At 49.5% G+C, this 21011-nt stretch overlaps 2 protein-coding genes and 1 gene segment (V, D, J or C); 2 read left to right on the forward strand and 1 right to left on the reverse strand.

Moving 5' to 3' along the window:
* The window catches only part of PRAME (preferentially expressed antigen in melanoma), a 7621-nt gene extending 1327 nt beyond the window's left edge, over nt 1–6294 (reverse strand). The window contains exons 1-3 of the mRNA XM_012730894.1: nt 6262–6294; nt 1309–1628; nt 344–940 (exon numbers count right to left, since the gene is read on the reverse strand). Of these exons, the coding sequence (XP_012586348.1) occupies nt 344–940; nt 1309–1628; nt 6262–6294 (950 nt within the window). The remainder of the gene's footprint in view (nt 1–343; nt 941–1308; nt 1629–6261) is intronic.
* A 9262-nt stretch (nt 6295–15556) lies between these two features.
* On the forward strand, nt 15557–16066 carry LOC101624663. The segment is given in 2 exon segments: nt 15557–15590; nt 15652–16066. Coding segments are annotated over 2 exon segments (449 nt in total).
* A 2281-nt stretch (nt 16067–18347) lies between these two features.
* LOC101624894 overlaps nt 18348–21011 on the forward strand; it is a 3645-nt gene continuing 981 nt past the window's right edge. Inside the window, exons 1-3 of the mRNA XM_004690747.2 lie at nt 18348–18400; nt 18730–19052; nt 20802–20949. Of these exons, the coding sequence (XP_004690804.1) occupies nt 18355–18400; nt 18730–19052; nt 20802–20949 (517 nt within the window). The 5' untranslated portion in view covers nt 18348–18354. The remainder of the gene's footprint in view (nt 18401–18729; nt 19053–20801; nt 20950–21011) is intronic.

Raw genomic sequence — 21011 nt, forward strand, 5'->3', positions numbered from 1 at the left:
GGGGAGTGGCTCAAGCTGACAGTGCAGCAAAATGCTTATCACAGGAATCTTACATTTGATGGGATTTTCCTTCTCAATTTTTCGGTCACCTCAGACATCACTTTCTCAGGGAGAATTCCTAAAGCCATTCTTGTCAGGCCCGAAGCCCCCATATACTAAGTAAGAGTCCCTTCCAACAGTATCTCCAGTTCATACCTGCAGCCCTACCTGGGTGGTTATGTTTACAACTTGGGGACAGAACAGAAATGACAACATGTGGCCTCTAGTAACTGTCCATGGCCACTGTCCTTAAGAAGTGGAAAAGGACTTGCTCTGGTCCCAGAGAAACCTCACCAGCTCTCACCTGAGCATCTGATCCAGACGGCCTTTAAGAAAGGAGATAGAGTCCAAATAGAGCTCCTGGAGGTGGTTCAGCTTGAGGAACTGAGATGTGAACTGGCTGATACACCGCTCCTCCTTCGCCAGAGAGGCCAGGGGGGCCATGTGGATGTGTGAGAGGAGGAGCCTGCGCAGGTTGCCCATCTGACCCACATGAGGTGCAAACTTGCTTAGGGTGGGCAATTTCCAGGTGCAATTCACTTCCAAATCCTGGATAGACTCCAGCTGCACCAACTTCAGGATCTTCCTAATGTTTTGCATTGGCATTACAAAAATCTTCAGCTTCTTACAGCACAGATGCAGTAAACCTTTCTTCTGCTTGACTTTCTTCAGGAGGGAGACGAGAGACTCATTGGGGGTACCATCCTTGAGGCAGACATCGATGAGCACCTCCAGTGGAGCCAAAGGTTGTTTCGGTTCTGTCCTTGAACCCTCCACTTTTCGCCTCTTCCTCGTGGGCTGGGCCAACTCTGGCTCTAAAAATGGTTTGATTCCAGACCACACAGTCCAGAAGTCCTGATGAGCATTCTTCCGTAAATCTAGGACTTGCAGTCTCCACCTCCTGCAAGGAAAACAGTACTGGGTGGTGATGCTAGAAGGTCAACAGGGAGTATGACTGTAACTCTCAGAACCTAGGCAAGACCCAGACGCTGGCCCCGTACTTTGACTCCAGGTTATCAGGAACTCCTCACATCTCCCTGGGAGGGGTTAGCACACGTTCTTTCAGTAACCACCACACCTTAACCAGCCCCAAGTGCCCAGAAGTCTGTTCCCAGTGGAAGTCCAGCAATGATCCTAAAGGCCTCCCTGAGAACCCTCATGGCACCATCGGAAGCACCTGTCCCAGCCTCCCTTTGGCCCTGCCCACCCCTGGCTCCAGCTGTCTTGCTCAGATTTCAAGAACCCTACCAGGTTACCAGGCACTCTCACCTGGGGCGAACCTCCTGGCCTAGCAGGACATCGAGTCCGTCCAGCACAGCTTGAAGTGTTTCTCGGTGAAGCTGCTGATCCTTCATCAGGGCCCCCAGCGGGAGGCAGGCAAAGGGCCAGGCCTGCACCATCACCTTCAGAATCTCATTGTGTCTTCCAGCAAAGGCTGCTGTGAACAGCGGCGGGAAAAGCTCCATGGGCAGCAGCTCCAGAGCAGCGATGGCCAAGGTCTCATCTCTCAATAGGCTCTGACACGCAAGTTCCAGAAGCCTGGGTGGGGCCATCATGCTTAGCCTGATGAATCTGCTCCGGAAGGAATCCTGGGGAAACAAGCTATCCCTCTCAGGCAAACACAAACAACCCCATGGAACCTTCACCCTTCAAAAAACTAACTCCGGACCAAAGTCACTGCTATGGCAACAGTGGGTCCCATTTGCCTGGATCCTTCTCTGTGCTGTCCTACGACAGCCCCTGCCTTGCCAGGCACCAACATGGCCACTGGCCCTGTCCCACAACCACTCACTGCTCCATTCCATTCCAGCCCCACCATGCAGTCCACACCAAGGAGCCTGAGTGCTGACCCCACCCTTCTGAGGTCAATCTTCTGATTACCACTCACGAACAGAACATAAGAGCACCATGTGACAAAGCATAGCCTCCTTCAGTTACAACAAAACCCATATAGGAAGAATTAAAGGACATCCACACAAAGGCCATTGTGTCATTTAAAAATTTTTAAATGAGTGCACAACAGTGCAGCTTAGCATGTGAAAGTGGAGATGAAAATAACAAAAATACTAATTTCAATATATAAATTATAAAGTATGTTTCTTCCACAAGTATTAGAATGACCACTTTGACCAGAAGAGTCTACAAAATTATGAGCAGTAATATCATAAAAGCACAAATGATACACGTTTGTCACAAATTAAATGTTGAAAATATTATCAGTTAAACTTCAAATAATTTAGAATGCCTGTCATTTAAAGAAAGAAATCTGGTCAAAGAACAGGTATTTAAGTGACTGTAAAATGGTTTTAACCAAAGCAGACATCAGAATGTCTGGGGTTAAGGCAAAAGCACATTTCTTTTTCACAGTGTTTTACTGAGGTAAAGTGGGTTTTTATCACTATATCTCCTTAGGTGGTTACACATTTAACCTCTAATAATGCAAATTTTCACACCCTATCCACCACCAGTACCCCAACAATCCTCCATGACTATCCCAGTGGGCCCCTCACTTCCACCTCCTAGCCCCCACAGCCCCTCTGGTTGCCTGTTTTGTAGTCAGATGTTTTTTATGGTTAATTTGATCTTGACCCTTCATGTGTCTTTATATTCCACATATCTCTTTCCCATTTATTTTGCTTAGCATGGCCCTCTCCAGTTCCACATTGTCACAAATGACACCAGATCATATTTCTTTTTAATAGCTGAGTAGTATTCCACTGCTTCTATACCACAATTTTTGGCCACATTTCTCTGTTCTTGGGTCCTTTTGTTGTTTCCATAACATAGCTACTGTAACAACAGCTATACATGAATACACAATTAGTGGAATTAGTGTTTTGATACCTAAGAGCAGAGCTGCTGGGTTAGTTTTAGTATTTTGTGAAAATGCCATACTGTTTTCCATAGGGGCCAATTGAGGATTCTCCACATCCTAATCAAAATTTGTTATTTCTAATCTTTTTGATAGAGAATTCTCACAGGTGGGAAGGGCTATCTTATTGTGGTTCTGATTTCTCTGATAAGCATTTTTCTTGGGCCAATTGGACATCTATGCTTTCATTGCTAAAAGTCTAGCAATTTAGCTCTTCTGCCATTTTTTTTTATTGCATTGCTTTCTTGCTGAGTTGCATGAGTTCTTTATGCATTTCCTCTGTCTTCTGTCCCATGTTTTATGTGCAAGTTTTTTCTCATTTAGTAGGGTGTCTTTTACAGATGGGTTCTTTTGTCATGCAGAGGCTACTTTTAAGTTTAATAGCATTCTTTACATTTGCTTTTTAAAAAAGATTTATTTATGCATACAGTATTAGAGTACAGACAGAATCCTCTGGTGAAAAGATTCACCAGAGACAGAGTGGGGAACAAACAGGCAGACTGATGGAAGTACACTGCTGAGCGGAGCAGCAGGCAAGCCAGGAGGGGTCTGTTGCACCATGTGGGTCACTTCCCTGGCTGGGGAATGAACTTGTAAACTTGTGCTAAAGTGGATTCAGCTTGCTTCTAGTGCTGCGTTTTAACCCACTGTGCCACTAAGGAGGGCCCTGCTTTTGCTTTTGTCAATGGACACAAATCACCAAAGATATTTCTAAAGGCTATGTTATAGAGAATTTTGTTTTTCTTGTCTTTAATAATTAGTCTCAGGATTTATATGCATGTCTTATTCCATTTTGAGTTAATTTTTGGGTCAAGTGTGAGATGGTGATCTAGATTCATTCTTTTGCATATCGATGTCTAGTTTATCAACACCATTTGTTGAAGAAAGTCTCCTTTCTGCAATGTGTACTCTTGGCTACTTTGTTATAGATTAACTACCCAGATATGCAGATTTCTGTGTTCCAAATTCTATTCCAAATTCTATTCCACTGGCCGCCTATGTGTCTGTTTTTGTTCCAGTACCAAACTGCTCTAATTATGCTAGTTTTTTAGTAGTGTTAAGTTTGGGAGTGTGGTATCACCATTCTTCCCTTTTGTAAGTAAGGGTTTCTTTGGTTATTCCTGGTCTTTGTGGTTCCATTTGAATTGTGTGCTCTATTTCTTTGAAAAATGCCATTGGGGGCCTGATAGGGATTGCACTGAACCTATATATTGTGTTGGGCAGAATGGTCATTTTAACAATGTTCGTTCTTAACCCATAAGGAAGTTTTATTTTGCATTTTCTTGTGTCTTCTATTTGTTAACAATGACTTAAAGAGTTTTAAATCATATAATTCCTTCACCTTCTTGGTTACATTTACTTACTCTAAGGCATTTATTTTTGTTGTGATGGTGAATGAGGCTGTTTTCAGGGTTTCTTTGAACTCATTGTTTGCATGAATACAACTAATTTTTGCAGACTGATTTTGTACCTTGCTAATTTGCCAAGCTGATTTATTTCATTTTATAGTTAACTCTTTAGTTTTCCATGTATTTTATGTCATCTACAAATAGTTCAAAGTGTTACTTCGTTTTTTTCTTCTTTCCCAATTTGTATTCCTTTTATATTTTTCCCTTGCCTTAATGTTCTAGTCAGGACTTCCAACACTGTGTTGAAGAGCAGTTGTAAGAATGAAAATCCTTGTCTTGTACCTGATTTCAGAGGAAAAGCTTTCAGTTTTTCACCACTGAGCATGATGCTGGCTCTGTGTTTGTCAGATGTGGCCTTTATTATGATGAAGAATGTTCCAATTACCCATTTGGGGGAATTTTTGTAATAAATGGACACTGAGTATTATCAAATGCTTTATCTGCATCTATTGACACAATCATGATTTTTGTCTTTAGATGCTGAATTACATTGACTGATTTTTGGATACCAAACAATCCCTGTGTCCCTGGAGTAAATTACACAATGTATAATCCTTTTAATGTATTGCTGAATTTGGATTGCTAATACTTTGTTGAAGACTGTCACATCTTTTACATCTATGTTCATTAGAGAAACTGGTCTGTAATTCTTTTTGTATGATGATTTTGTCGGGTTTTGGTTATCAGAATGATGTAGGAAGCGTCTTATCTTTTCGAAGAGTTAAAGATAAGTTCATCTTTGAAGGATTAGTATAATTCATGACATAGCATCTGGGCCTAGAATTTTGTTCTCTGAGAGACTTTTGACTACTACTTCAATTTCTTTGCTTGTGATTGGTTCCTTCAGCTTTTCTTTCTTCCTGGTTCAATTTTGGTGGACTAGAGTCACGGATTACTAAAGATTTCTCCATTTCATCTAGATTATTCACTTAGTTGGCATACAGGAGCTCGCAGCAATCTCTTATGGTCTTCAGTATTTATGAAAATTGTAATTTTTTCACTTCTAACTATTTTATTTTTATAATTAAAAAAATATTTTTCATCTAAGTACTGGGAGATAGGTCAGAGGTGCAGGGGGCAGCTTTCAAGTTGTCACTTGGAGCTGGGACATTCATGTGTCACAGTGTTTAGCATCCAAGGTAGATGAATCTCCAGACTCCTTTACACTGTCTTCTAAAATACTAGTTTACAACTTATCTGAACCAGCTGACTATGATCTTTTCCTGATGTCTTGATCTCCTGGGCAATGTTCTGTAGTCATTTTGTAGAGGTTTGAAGGACGAAGGGAGTGAAAACAGGAGACTTCAACCACAAAGCATTATCCAAAATTACACACAGAACAATAACAATGCTGCCTCTTATTTATAAAAGTCCATGTGATCTGCAATGGGGTATCACTACTAAGGTTAAAATCTAAGCTCCCTACCAGGCAAACAAGTTTGGCAATTTTGAGTAGATACATTAGTGCATTTGCCATGGAAACTGGGACTAAGACCTTGACCAGGACCTGTGAAGCTCCAGGATGTGGAAGCAGAGTCAGATTCACTGTGTCAAAATGGTGGACAGTATCTCTTCTCACCCCCCTTGCTCCCCTGTAGTTATTTCAATAAATCTGCCTGTTCTGTACTCTACTCTGACTTTGGTGAATTCTTTCACCCCCGTGTCTTTGGCCTAAGCCCCAATTTTCTCTGCAACAATCTACACCTACACTATCTAAAGCTTCATGCAGTTCTAATGTCCCAGGCCTCTGGACCCCTCCTCTACCTTCCCAGAAGCAACTTAAGGCCTTTCTGGGGAGCCTAGCTGAAATTTCAATTTCCAACTGAAAGCAAATCTATGCTTATCTATGCTAATCTTGATTAGGCTTTTTTACTTTCTCCAACAGGTGTTTCAATCAGTTATTTATTCATGATCGGCAAAGAGAAAAATAAAATTACCAACCTGGAAATATACTTGAGGAAGTTTGGGCCACATCAAAACGACCCAAATAATCCAGTTAAGACAGTGCATGCAGAAAGTGGTGTCATCCCAAAAGAAAGCAGAAAAAAATTCCTGAGTATCAAATTACCACATATTTCATGTTACCTAAAATAAATAATCATAAGCCCATTTAGGAAGGAACAGAAGTACAATTATAACAGAATTGATCTTCCAAAGTTTTAGAGTCAAGACTTACCAGGAGGCCAGGTCAAAATTGCAGTTAGGAGTTGAACAGGAAAAGACTGTCGCTGGGAGTTTGTAATGAGACCAAAACAAAGTAAAAAAAAAGGTTTTATTTAGACTTTTTGTCTGGATGGACTTGAGAAATTAAAAGGGGAGTGGCTTAAGTAGACACTTCTCCCCTAAAGGTAGATACCACAATGATTCAACATCTGAAAATTAATGTAATTTACCACATCAATGAAATGAAAAATAAAAACCATATGATAGCAATGGATTCTGAGAAGGCATTTGATAAAGTACAACATGCATTTATGATGTATGATGTATAATGTGTAATGTGGAGGAGAGTAAAAATGTGCTCCAACAGGGACAGGTTTGAGATCAGACTTCTCAGTGGGCCACCAAAAAAAAAAAAAAAAAAAAAACACACACACACACACACAAAACTCACCATACTAATCCCAAACAAACTAACCTCATCATACTAACAAAACATCAATAAAACCAGTACATAATACAATGGAAATGGGACTAAACTAAACATAAAAGGAAGATGTTTAAAAGTAAAAGACAAAGACAAGTTGAAAGAAATTAAGAGATTGAGAAGATGACAATAAGCATTTGTATCTCAATAATCACCTTTAATGTAAATGACTTCTGATCACCAGTGGGAAAAAAGAGCAGTTAAGTGGGTTTTCAAACATATTTCAACCTTCAGCTGTTTACAGGTAACCCACCTTACAAACAGCACAGATTTAAGGGCTGAAAGGCTATCCAATGAGCAAAAGACAATAAAAAATGTCAGGAACATCTACACCTATAGTACATAAAACAATTTCCAACTAAAGTGTTAATATACAGAGAAAGACAGTACATTATGATTAAGGGCCTAATTCAAAAGAAGAAATAACACATAAATATGTACCAAATGATGAAGCAGCAAGAGACATACATAAGACAACAGAACTAAAGAGCAATATTGATGACACAATACCAGGAAATTTTAATATTCCGTTTACAACTATAGGCAGATCAACAAAAAAGAAAATAAACAAAAACTAACTTAAATGAGGAGCTAGAACAAATAGGATTAACAGGCATCTACAGAACACCCCACCCCAAAAATCCTGCATACAGATTTTTTTCAAGTGCACATAGAAGATTTTCAAGAATAGACAGTATGTTGGGAACAAGTCAATTATCAATTAAACTATGAAGACTGAAATCACACCAGTGCTTTCTCTGATCATATCAGAAAGCTAGAAATCAACTATTGATTTTAAAAAAGGAAAAACCATAATTAAATGGAGACTAAATGACATAATGATTAACAGCCATAAAGAGGATCAAAGAGGAAATAGTGTCCAGAGACCAATGGAAATGAGGCTATAAACTACCAGCAACTATGAACACAACAAAAATAGTCTTAAGAGGGAAGACAACTGCAATTCTGACCCACATTTAAAAGCAAGAAAAATACCACATCTAAAGCAATTTGGAAAAAAAAAAGGGGGGGGGTAATGAGGAAGAGACCTACATCTAGTAGAAGGAAGGAAATAAAAAGAGCAGAAATAACTGAAATAGACAGCAAAAGAGCTACCCATAAGAGTAATGAAACTAAGAACTGGTTCTTTGAGAAGATAAACAAAATTGGCAAACCTTAAGCTAGGCTGAGGAAAGAAAAGAACATTAACAAGCACAATTAGAATTGAAGGAGAAATGATGACAGTTGGTATCGAATTACAAAGGATCAATTAACACAGCAATAAATTCAACAACCTTGAAGAAACAGACAATTTTCTAGAAAATACAAATTACCAAGATTAAACTAGGAAGAAACAGGAAAGGTAAATCGATCACAATATTGGAAATTGAAGCAGCTATCAAAAACCTCCCCAAAACAAAAGCACAGAATAAGGCGGCTTTGGAAGTGATCTGTACCAAACTTCCAAAATAATCACAGCCATATTGCTAAATTATTTCTAAAAGTCAAAAAAAGGAGGGAAGTTCTCTAATATATTCTGTGATGTCAATATTACCCTATACCAAATCAGATATAGATGGCACAGAAAAGAAAGCTACAGATCAGTATTTCTCGACATTGATGCAAGAATCTTAAAGTACTAGCAAATCACACAGCAATACAAGAAATATACATGATAATCAAGGATTTATCCCAGGACTAAAAACGGTTTACATATACAAATCAACAATCTAATACATTCTATCAACAAAAGTAAATATAAAACATGAAAATATCAATAGATGCAAAGAAAATATAAGATTCAGCATCCATTTGTGATTTTAAAAACTCTAAACAGGATGGGACTAGAGGAAACTTATTTGAATATAATAAAGGAATTTATTACAAGTTTACAGCCACTATAATAGCTAATGGTGAAAAATTGCAAACGTTCCCTTTAAAATCAAGATGCCCACTGCTGTCACTTCCTTTTAATTTAGTACTAGAGGTTTTGGTGAGAATTAGAAAACAGTAGTAAATAAAGGGTTTGAAAAGATAGAAGAAAATCTATCATTATTCCCAGACAGGTATTAAATATAGAAAACCCTAAAAGCTACTAGAAACAAGGTGAATACAACAAAGTGGCAAAATCTACAAAATGTTTGGCATTCTTATATAAAACAACTAAGAAAAATCAAGAAAATCATTCCATTCACAACTGCATCAAAAAGAATGAAATACTTGGAATTGACCTAACCAAGGAGGTGAAGGCCTTCTTAAAAGAAAAACTGTAAGACATCATTAGAGGAGTTAGAGCTAGACAGAAGGAAAGACATTCTACGCTCACAGATGTGGAGAACCAAGGTAGTCACAACTCTTGAAGCAAAGAAGCTGTGGTGACTCCCTGACATAGTTGGGATGCCTGGCTCCCCCATCTGAGTCTCTACTCACTTAGCCCTTGAGCAGACATGGCATTTGGACTGTGTCTTTTCCTCTGTCTTCAAAAAAAAAATCAAAGGCCTCTGTTGACCATCACTGTACTCAAAATCTAGCTTTACTTCAGCTCCAGCAATATGTAGACCCACTGAAGATTCTCCCTCTTCATTGCTCATCACTGTGGCCTTGTCTGCTGTCAGTTACACTTGGCTCAGCCAGTCCATCCAGAGATAAGCTGATGCACAAGGTAGGAGGGGTGGAGAGGCTGAGGCCCCAGAGCAAAGGGTCTGAGGAGGACACTGAGCAGAATAGCCCAGAACATCCAAAATGGGGGCTAGGATGAGAAGAGGGCAGTAGCACATTAGGCCTTCCTTCTCTGTCCCCGGAAGGCTTCTGAGACCATCCAGCAGTGCTGTGGGCCTGGACGAGGGGTTGGGTATGTTTCAAGGAGCTGATCTTATCTTTTCTGACCTGGGTTTGAGATGCCAGTAGCTGCTTCCTCCATCCCGAGGGCAGGCTATAGAGACTATGGGGAAAGGGCGAGTGCGTGGCAAGCACTCTCCAAGAGGGAAGGGGAGGCCCAACCTTGACATTCAACCCAGGGGAGGGAGCGTTTCTTGAGACTTGGTACTTCAGACTCCTCAGGCTGTGAAAACTGTGCTTTTGAGGAAAGAGAAAATGGGGCTGGTGTGTTCCTATCATCCAACTCCTCCAAATCTTCAACAGCAACCAGAGGAGGTGAAGGTGACTGAAAATGAAACTAGGTACATCAGGCTTTCTGGAACTTCCCCCTGGAATTTGTTTCACTGCAGACAGCAGTAATCCTCAGGGTTTGCCCCTACCGTGGCTCTACCGCCATAGAAAAAGTCCCCCATCTCCTGGTTGAGGCCCATGAGGAAGCACTGAAAGAGGCTGGCTGTTCCCAGGGAAGTCTCTGGCCCAGCCCATTTCCTCTCCACTGTCCCAGACGTCCCCTCTAGGCTTCATCCGGATTCTCTGTTCCTCTGTTCTCTGCGGAGGGGAGGAGGCACATGCAGCGAAAATAGCATGGTTTCCACCGGGTTACCTCTGAGGCACAGCCCTTGCATTCTGGTGAGCACACAAGCTCAAAGCAAGCTGAAGGAGTCATCCCTGCTGACCTTGCTGCGCACAGCAGAGCTGGGCCAAAACCGCAGCTAAATAAAGCCTTTGTGCCAGCTGAAATGGCACAGAGCAAGCTCAACAGCCCAGAAGCAAGACAGTGACTTTCCTGTGGCCATGAGATACGGTCAAAGCGTTTAGGCCTCTCACGATGCGCCATGAACGAAAAAAGCAATGAAGGGGGATCGTCATGAGCCGCTGTGTACCAGACACGTTACGGGTGCTGCGGGGATGGTCAAAAGCGGGGAGGGCGGGGGCGGCGCACCGGCCACGGGGAAGGCACAGGGTGAAGCGGTGCTGGGACGCGGCGGGGACTGCAACTGAGATGGGAAAAGGCAAAAAATGATGGAAAGATAAAGTAGGGCACTAAAACAAAAGGCGCACGCTGTGACTTTAACACTCAAAGGAAAGTGCCTCTCGTGGAAACCGCATCAGAGTGCGAGCACATCTGCTTTCACCTCTTCGCTGCACCTCCACTCGGAGTCTTCTCTCGGGGAGCTGCCACGCGGCGTCTGCGCGGCCTCTGCTGACCCTGCAGCCTGGCCGAGCCCGTCTCCAGAATGCCTCGCGCGACTGGGCAGGCCCGCCCGCCACGGCCTCCGGCACCCCGCCGTCCTTTCCCCACAACATTCTCTTCATGTCCGCTTCTCTGGGCAGTGGGGGCCGCGCGCTCGAGGCTGGATGTGCGCGATGACGATGGCCGCCGCCGACTTCTCAGGGGTCCTCTCAAGGCCTGAGGCGGCCCTGAAGCCTTCTCCTTTCCGCTGAGGAAGTGGCGCTGCGAAGCCCTAGGCCGCCTCGCAGTCCGGGGCGCTCTGCTGCTGGCACTTGCGTCAGCCTACGGGCGTGTGCCTGGCGCTCTCAGCCCACGATAGGGCCCCCGAGGGCCGGGGGACAAGGGGGATCTTGGGGTGTTTGAGCACAGCAGCTTGGTCTCCGGCGCCTGAGGTGCAGACAGCCCTGGGAGGAAACACCTCCCACCCGTGGGCCTGAGGCGGGGCGCGTGTGCTGGGCACGCCACCCGGGGTTCCGGGAGCAGATGGGGTGAGCATCTCCGCACGCGAGGCAGCGCCCGGTCGCGGGTGGCTGCGCCCTTGCTCGCTGCCTGTGAGACACAGGTGGACCCAGTCCAGCTGCCCCTCCCCCTCCCTCCCCCCGCACCCGCCAGCTCCCTCATCAGTCTTGGGGGGGGGGAGCCCCCGCTCGTCCACACAGCGCCCTCCTGGGCCGGCTCCCCAGGGCAGGAGAGGACCCGCACTCAAGGCCGGGGCTCCGTGGAGGTCTCTCGGTGGCGAGTGGGCGCAGGGCCGCGCCATATTCCCCACGGCGCAGGGCCGCGCCTGCCCGCACGACCGGTGTCCGGCTCGTCCGCCCCCACGACAGTCGCTGGCCTGAGGGCAAGAACTGAGCCGCCCGCGGACCCTGAGAGAGGCCCAGGGTCCACAGAGGGCCCAGTGCGCCCGAGCCGCGGGGCTTTGAGGAAAAAGTTCCCTCAGCCCAGGAGCGCGGAGGAAAGCGACCTGGCGCGCCGCCCGGGGTGGAGCCTCCCGCCGCCTCCCCACCCACTCGGCTCCTCAGTCTTACAGGCCAAGGCGCAGCCCGGGCGCTGGGCCGCAAGTGACCGTCCCTCAAGGCCGCTGGCCACGGCCCCTCCGGCCGCTACCCCGTTCTCCCGTGGCGGCCACCTCACTTCGGGCGCCAACCTGCCGGCCTGGGGGGGAGCGGCCTGAGTCGCGGGGTCACGGCGCCTCAACCCCGGCTATGCCCCCCCACGCCCCTCTCCACCGCCCGGCAGGCAGCGGGCTGGGCTCCCACAAGGCCACTCCGGCGCCTCATGTTCGACAAGAGTCTGGTGGGGTGCGGATTACGGTGCGGGGACACCCCAAAAGCGCCAGAAGCAAGGGAGCAACTTACGTTTTCCTCAGCTGCAGACAACACGCTGCCACGTGGCCTGCGGGCACAATGGCTGGCTCAGCAAACTCCCCGGAGCCCGCCCTTGGGGGAGGGGCGGGGCTACGCTATCTGACCAATCAGCTTCCCGTGAAGGCAAAGTCTCGCGCGATCTGGGATCACAAACAGGGTCTCCCAGGGAGCACAGGAGGGGTTTGATTTGCCGAGCTGGAGAGGGAGGAGTCAGGGTGGGGGTGGTGCTTGCTCAGGGTCACATCCATCAAGGGGCTCAGTTGGGAATGGGGGGCGACTATAGTGGGGGGGCTGGCGGATGTGTGGGAGGGTGAGCAAAGAGGCCCATAACCCCCACTGCTGATTCATATCAACTCCAGGGCCTGCCTGCAGCCCCACAAGTTCCTCTGTGGGGATTGGGGTGCCGGGCCCTTCAGTGTCCCTGAGAGGTGTTCTCTCCCCACCTGCACCTCCTCTGGGAAAGCGGCCCTTGCTTGGTTAGTCCTGCCCCCATGCCCTGAACCTTGCATTTACATAACCCCCGAGTTGGGGGGAGGGGGTCCCCGACCCGGGTTGGCTGACTTTGCCCCTCATCCCGACGCTCGCCTCGGCCCTCCCTCAGTTTGGTTTTCCAGAAACTTCTCAGACATTCTTGCCCTTCTGCCCTGCTCACCCGCCAGGCCTGGGCTGACTCAGCTTCCGCTCCTCCCGCTCTGCTCTGGACAGGTGTGGCTGTACCCCAGGGTCTTCCCTGAGCCGCCGCAGCCCTCCGGGAGCCTCTCCCTGAGCTGCATCCTGGGCGCCTGCGTCTGGGGCCGCCAGAGGGCAGCGGAGACTGGGAGTGGGGCACGTTTGCATCTTTGGTGTCAGGTTTTGGTGCCTGATTCCTCCCATGCCTCTGGGGGGTTGAAGTCAGGCTTCTGCGGAGGTGGGGAGCGAACGATGGATGAGGCTCTTTTCCGGGTGAAGAGAATCAGGGAGGGGGGTGCAGAGCCACACAGAAACCCCAGCTCTATGACACAAGCTCAGGCTTCCTCACTGGGCGTGGGCTGCAGCCGCCTCTAACGTGACCACGCTTCCCTGAAGGGTGGGGAGTGGGTCTGGCATGTGTTCCTTGTTGTCCTTAGGGTGTTACCCCTAAGGCTTTTACCACAGGCCACGGGACGGAGGTGGCTGAGGAGAGCAGCGGCCATTTTTCATGCCTCCACCCTGCCACTCCTGGAATGTACCAGGTGCGAGCAGAGAGCTGAACATGTCCACTCATGGTTATTGAAATGAATGAACATCCAAATTCAGTCATTTGCCGCCTGGAATAAGGCTCATAAAGACTCCGTTTTTCACTTGGAACTGGAGACACAGCCTCCCCCTTTCTCCTTCTGGGCTAATGTATTTGTCCTTGAGGGGCTGCTAATGCCACAAGGCTCAGGAGATACAGGGTTCTGCCCATAGGTTCAGCTGAAAACAAGGAAAAAGGACCCCCCAAACAAGAAGACCATTGTTCTAACGTGGCAAAGTATAACTAATTCTCTGAAGCAGACCAGTGCAAGGCATGGAAAGTTGCAGAGGCCCCTGTCTGGAGCCTGAGCAAGAAACTGGCCTGGAAGCTTGGAGGATCCTCTTAAGGGCATGAGAAAAATCTTCAGAAAACCTGAATCAGCCTGCCTCAGGGTGGGAGCCGCACCATCTCCTGCCAGCACCATCTCCGGGCACTAGCAATGATACTGGATAGACAGAGTGGGGGGCAGAACAGGCAGATGGACGAAGCACACTCTACTAAGGGAGCAGCCGGCAGACAGGAGGGGTCTGCTTTGCCCTGTGGGTCACTCCCTGACCAGGATCGAACTTGTACTGTGGTGGCTGTGGCCAGCTTCACAGTACTCAACCCTTGCGACACCCGGGAGCCCCTTGCTGTGATTTTTAATGACTTTTTCTCTTGAATCAAGTTGTGGTAACTTGGATCATGGTGGTGCTGAATGTCATATTCATTTCGGTACAGTTCTATCAGTGACTGAGAGTGGAATGCTGAGGTCTTATACATTTGTAGATTTTTTTTTTTAGGTGTGATGATTTCAACTTTAATGTTGATATTAATATTGATATTTACAACGCATTCGTTTAATTTTAAAAATACTATTATATGCAGTATAGCTTTCTTTTGTTTACTAGTTGTGTGGTATATTTTCTTCTTTATATAGATACAGCCAGTGTATTATATTTAAGCTGGGTTAATTGCAGGGATCATGTAATTGGTTTTCTTTCCTTCCTCTTGTTTACTTGTCTCAAATGCTAAAGGAAAGGGAGAAGACTTGGAGGACACTGAGGCAGACAGTCTGTTGCAACTGGGAGGAAGAACCAGAAGCTGGAGAGAGGACCGGGCAGGGATTTTCAGTTCATGCTCTGCTTCACCCAAGGAATTTGGAAATCATCCGTGGCCACCAGGGGGGCAGTGAAGCCCCCCGGTTTATAGACTTTCAATGCTATGATTTTTCCTGAACTGGTAGAAGGCCCAGAGATTTAATTCTGAACTTTTCCTAGGAAGAAGCTGGCTTGGGATGTCCCAGATCTGCTGTGTAATTTCAGATGTTGGGATACAAAAGGAAAAAGGGGAAACACTGTTGGTTTGCTGTGACTTCAAACGCAGGTGTTTCTCTCAAGAGCCTTCTATGATTCCCTTTCCAGGGACTCAGCTGCTCCTGCATGTTCTAAGGCTCGTCGCTGCTTTCAGAGGCGAAATAGTGTTGCATGCACTCTGCACCCCAATGGAACCTGAACCTTATAGTTGTACTTTTCATTTGAACTGTAAGTCAGTATTAACCCACGGGGATAGAAACAAGGAAGCATTAAAGAATAAGCTCACTCATTTTAAAGAGGGAGATTTATCTCCACAGTTTCTGTGACTTCGTGTCCAGGTTTGGGCAGGTTTATGTACCTGGGGATGGAGTGACATGGAAGAAAGGGCAAGATACTTCAGAAGAACATTTCTGTGAACTAGCATGTGAATCTGAGACTTGGGAACCAGATTTGCATACAGACTCTGCCCTTCTCTTAAGCAGGGGAAAGGACAAGAGAGATCTGGGGGAGACAGGCCCAGGAATGGGCATCAGAAGGCAGAGTCCGCAACTTGTCTCCACCATGCTCTTCCCCTCCCTCCTCACCCAGGTCACAGGTGAGGCCCCCAAGGAAGGGACGCCAAAGACATTGGTGCTGACCCTTTGGCCCCTGCCCAGGCTCACCTGGGCCCAGACTGAACTCACCTGAGTGTGTTTTTGCTCTTTTGGCGTCCTGGGCCCAGTCTGCTCTGGCTCACCTTTCCTCAGTGTCTGGGGCTCTGGGCCAGTCAGCTCCATCTCCTGTGCCGGGACAGCAGGGACATGGGGCATTATAACTATGTCTCCCCGCAAGGCAACCAGGCTCCTGATTTATAGTGTCAGTTCCCGGCCCCCAGGGGTCCCCGATCGCATCTCTGGATCCAAGTCAGACAGCTTTGCCACCTTGACCATCTCCGGTCTCAAGCCCGAGGATGAGGCTGAGTATTACTGTTGTTCACTTAAAACTGGTGGTGCTTACCACAGTGGTGCCAGTTTGTGGGGAAGTGGACATGAAGACCAGGTCCTGAGCCTCGCAGGAACCGTCAGAAATTAAAACATCATTTTTGCTGCTTTCTAGCTCAGCTTCTGTCTAGTTGTCCGTGGACACTTCTCTGGGAGGACAGAGATGTTTGTTTCCGGCTGACCACATCGATGCATGCATCCTATCAACACAACCTAACACTGCAGAAGGCACAAGTAAGAATCCAGGACTGATGCCCGTGACCATCTCGGGACGGTCCCACTGTCCTCAGTCTCCTCAGAGACAAACCCTTGCTTTCTCTTAGAGGAGCTTCACTGGTGACCACTTAGGGGATGTGGTCTCGGGACTCAGCACTCCTAAAGCACACAGGAATCTCATGATACCACAGAACCCAGGGACACCTCCTCTTCAACGCCCCTGTGCTGGACACGTGGCCAGAGGAGGCGCTGAGGAACAAGGGCTGTTACCGGAGGCCTAGTAGGGTGCGTCCGGCCCCCCACCTTCTTATATAACAGCTTCTACGGTGTGCCCAGGTGGCAGGGAGACAGCACATGTGACAGGACAATGGTTGCCCTACAGGGAGCAAGAAGTGACACAGGACAGTCCCCATGGCCCACACATTCATTTTTAGCCCCACGGCATATTTTTGGCTCTCAAGTTGATCATGGATAGATGTTAAGAAGGAAAGGTTAAAAGGTTTTACAAATCGTATAAGGAAAATAACTTGAAGAAATATGTTCAGAACGAATCTGGATCTCAGTCACCAGAGTTGGAAGGTCTGTTTCAGCCTCACCTGTATGGATGAGATGGAAGAAAACCGGAGCAGAAAAAGGATGTCTAACCACACGCACGCCATCGCTAAAGTGGAGTGAACCCTGGCACCAAAATGGAGTGAACCCCGGGACCATGCAAAGCTCAGAGCATCGTTCCCAGAGCATCGTTCTGCTTTGTCAGAGCTGTGCTTCTGCCACGGGCCACGGGGTGCTTCTGTCATTCTGCACTGCTCAGTGAGGGCCTGGAGCTGACAAAGGGCAGGTGGCTGCTCAGGCCTGGAAAATGCAGAGGGAGGCCGAGTGGGGGACAGAGCCGTGGCCCTACCTCTTCCCAAATGAGCTCCTGGCTCCTCGTGGGGTCTGTAGGTGCATGACCTGGAACCACCTGTTTCTGCGGGATCCATGCCACAGATGCTGCTGAAATGTGTGGAGAGGTGAGAAGGGTGCCGCTGGGAACCGCACCAGCAGGGGTCAGGAAGAGCAGGCCCCTAGCAGGTGAGAGCCCCGTTTATGTTTGTTCTCAGTTGTGATCACCTGAAGACCCTACGCCTCGCCTGAAAGAAAACAGGGGCCAAACAGAGCGGGAACAGCACTTCATGGCTCCGGAGTCACCTCTGGAATCGCAGCTTCTGAATCCAAACCTCCAGGAAGGAAGCCTCTGTGCCTGCTGCTCCAGCGCGGGGAGACACGAGGGGGCGGCAGAGAGCCGATGCCTGGTTGGGGCTACGGCATCCTGCAGGCTGTGACCTGGGCACATCAGCATCACCAGGAGCTAGCGCCTGAGTGGACAGGGGTCATTTTTCTACGCTGTCACTCTTGACAGACTCCGTAGCCTCTGATCTGAGGCTGGTAGAAATTGGCTATTTCTCTGGCACGTGCTGCACACACGGCCCAGTCCTGCGACAGTGGCCTCACTGTCCAACCGGCAGATGAGAACTGGACACGACACAAGAGTGCCTGATAAACTCACATTGACCTGACCACAAAGGAAGATAGCTTGTTACTCCTTGCGTCATCTCAACACAAATCACATTTCACTATAGTGAACTTCAGGGCGCACTCTCAGCGGCCTTTCAGCTCTCAGCTCACCCAGCTTTTCTGGAGCCCTGACCTCCGCATCCCTGCATGCACTCAGGAGATGCGGAGGCTCAGACTGATGACTGAGGCTCACCCCAGAGAGGTGACAGGCCTCAAAACACTTGGGTGGCCAAGTGAGGGATTTCAGACAGGATTGGCTGCTCAGAGGCTCGTGGGTAAGCGAGGCTGGCTCAGACCATCTGAGCCTGGAAAGGATTCCTGTGGAACAGGGTCAGACAACGGTTTCCTGGGCTAAGAGTCTAGGGGACAAGAATCAACCAGACCTTGTTATCAGAGGTCTGATAACAGAGAAGGAGGATCACTGAGCAGCCATGGCGCTTAGAATATACCCTCCCCGACTATGATTCCCTGGGGGCTGTCTCCCCTAACCACAGAGCTCCCCAAAAGCAGCTGGGCTGGCTGATTTGCATACCGGCAACTATTTCCACAAGGGATAAGACCAGCCCGGGGGACCCTGCCCGCCTCAGCCTGAGCAGCTCAGAGCTCGCCATGGCCTGGACCCGTCTCCTCCTGGGCCTCCTGGCTCTCTGCGCAGGTGCTGGCCGGGTCTCTGCCCCACCCCGGGGCTCTGGCCCAGGCAGCCGATTCTGACCTGTGGGGTCTCACAAATCTGCTGGGAGGTGGTGGTGAGGGAGACTCCACTGGCTCCACTCTCTGTGTGACTCCGCAGCTGCGCCTCACAAGGGGAGAGAGGGGCGGTCAGAGGCTCCTAGTCTCTGCCAGTCTGTGGTCACTGGCTGGACGCTGCCACTGGGCCCTGGGGCCTGCACGTGACAGCAGAGGCCAGGTCTTGCGGAAGATGGGGCAAGGGGTCGTTCTCTCCAGGCCCTCATCTCCTGTCAACCTTCCTCTTTTCTGTTGCAGGTTCCGTGGTCTCCTATGAGCTGACCCAGCCACCGTCGGCTTCAGTGGCCCTGGGCGGCACGGTCACAATCACCTGTCAGGGCGACAAACTTGGAAGTTATTATGCTCACTGGTACCAGCAGAAGCCGGGCCAGGCCCCGGTGCTGGTCATCTACAACGATAAGGAGCGGCCCTCGGGGATCCCTGAGCGGTTCTCTGGCTCCAGCTCGGGGAAAACGGCCACCCTGACCATCAGCGGGGTCCAGGCCGAGGACGAGGCCGACTACTACTGTCTGTCATCTGAGAGTGATTACGATCCCACAGTGACACACGCTGATGGGGAAGTGAGACACAAACCCCTCCCTGCCTGGGCCGCCCTGTCCTCAGCCAGGGGATGGACACAGACACGATCAGTGCTGACCGGGGCCCAGCTCGGCTGACCCTCCTGCCCCTGCTGACTCTGCAGACGTGGTCCTGAGGGTAATTGGGGGCCAGGACCTCTGAGGCGTGTCCCTGACCGTAGTTGTCCTGGGGTTGAGCACCAGGTGGACAGAGGAGAGACAGCGCTGGGGACTCCCAGAGGCAGCTGTAGACGGAGGGAGGGTGCCCAGGGCACAGATGGGTCAGCGTGAGGGAGGCGCAGGCTGGCAGAGGCCTCGTCCCTGGGCATCAGCAGAGGATCTCACCTGAGTTTCTGCACACGGTCGTGGCTTGTGGTCCCGGCTACAGGGGACAGTTCCTGATCGGGCGTCACTTGATATCACCTCCAGAGCTTGGTCTGCGCTGGGAAAGGAGAGCAAACTCCGTGCCAGCTAAGAATGAGAAAGTGTTGAGCAAAGATTGCATGTGTCCAGTCATTTTACATAGATATCATGATTTTATAGCTTATTTATTTATGCAGACAAGAACAGAAATGATGAATTTTGATTATAAAGGGGACCGAAACTGGTTTTCAGCCAATGATGAGAGAGACTGGATTCTCAGATACGCAGGGAAGAACAGCAGGTGAAGAGAAGCCCAGCGAAGGGAAGACAAACAGCCTCAGGGACAAGGACATGCGCAGGGGAGCTCATGCAGACCGAGGACCCGCGAACTGGCCCCCCATTTCCCGGCCACCGTCTCTGGCACAGCCCGGGTCTGCTCAGGGCACGAGCTGCGCTGGCTGCGGCCGCAGAGTCCACCGGGTGGTGAGACCCCGGCTCTGAGCCGCTTCCGCTGGGGGTGCAGCCTGGAACAGGAGCACAGCAGCCTGCGTTGGAGAACTGGGGTGCAGCTCAGGAGAGGGGGTGAGCAGCTGAGCTTCAGGCCAGGCGGCCGAGTCTTTGGGCCTGGTCGGCGTCCCTGGGGTCCCCTGGCCTCGATGGGCAGCGTCCCCTGGTCTTAGCTGCACCCCTGGTGCACCCACAAGCTCCAGACTCCACAGTTTTGCAAACATACTAGGCCCCCGCCAACCACGCGCCCCCACCACAGGGCTAGCAATTGCAGGGGCCCGATTTCAGAAACTGAGGTGCCTTCACCCTGCGCCCCAGACTCTGTCTCTCTGTACTCTGCTGGGAGGCCAGGGAAACCCACTGGCACAGGAGGGCTGGACACTGCCCCACTCCCCCTGGACAGGGCCTGGGGCCACTGGCAGACAGGGGCCTGGCGACTCCCCACCAGCAGGGGGCAGCAGAGCTGCAGCAGAGGGAGCAGGACAGAGCTGGGCGGCCCAGGAGCCCCAGGGGGAATGGACAGGGCAGCTGCAGGGAGCTCAGCCGGCCACCCCGCCCGGCGGCCAGCACATCCCGAGAGACCGTCACCGTCACCCAGACGAGGGCTCCGCCTGGAAATGCAGCCAGGGCTGTGCCCAGGGACTGACCCTCTGAGGAGCCCATCAAGGAGCCCCCAGCCGCTGACGCCCCCTCAGCTGGGCTGCACCGACCATGCCCAGGTCATGAAGGGGTCAGGGCTCCTCGGCCCGGGCCAGGATTAACCTCGGCCTCTCTCAAGAACCCTCTCCACGGCTGTGGTGTCTCACTGCTCTGGTCACGTCTGGTCACGGAGCCCTAGACAGGCTAAGGCGAGTCCCCATTCAGAGTTTTCTCTGCCCTCAGAGCCCCTGGCAGGACAGGAAGGAAGTGCATTTGCATCGCCCCAAGGATAAGAGGGGCCCAGGGCCCTACCGGCTGCGCCTCAGGCACATCTGGGACAGCACCATGGCCCGGGCCCCTCTCCTGCTGCCCCTCGTCCTGCTCTGCTCAGGTGCCGGCCCCGGGGACCCCCACAGACGCCGGGCAGCGGCCTGGGCCTGGCCTCTGGCTCAG

Source organism: Condylura cristata, unplaced genomic scaffold (assembly GCF_000260355.1).
Source record: "Condylura cristata isolate star-nosed mole 26May11 unplaced genomic scaffold, ConCri1.0 scaffold00029, whole genome shotgun sequence".
Taxonomy (NCBI): Eukaryota; Metazoa; Chordata; class Mammalia; order Eulipotyphla; family Talpidae; genus Condylura; species Condylura cristata.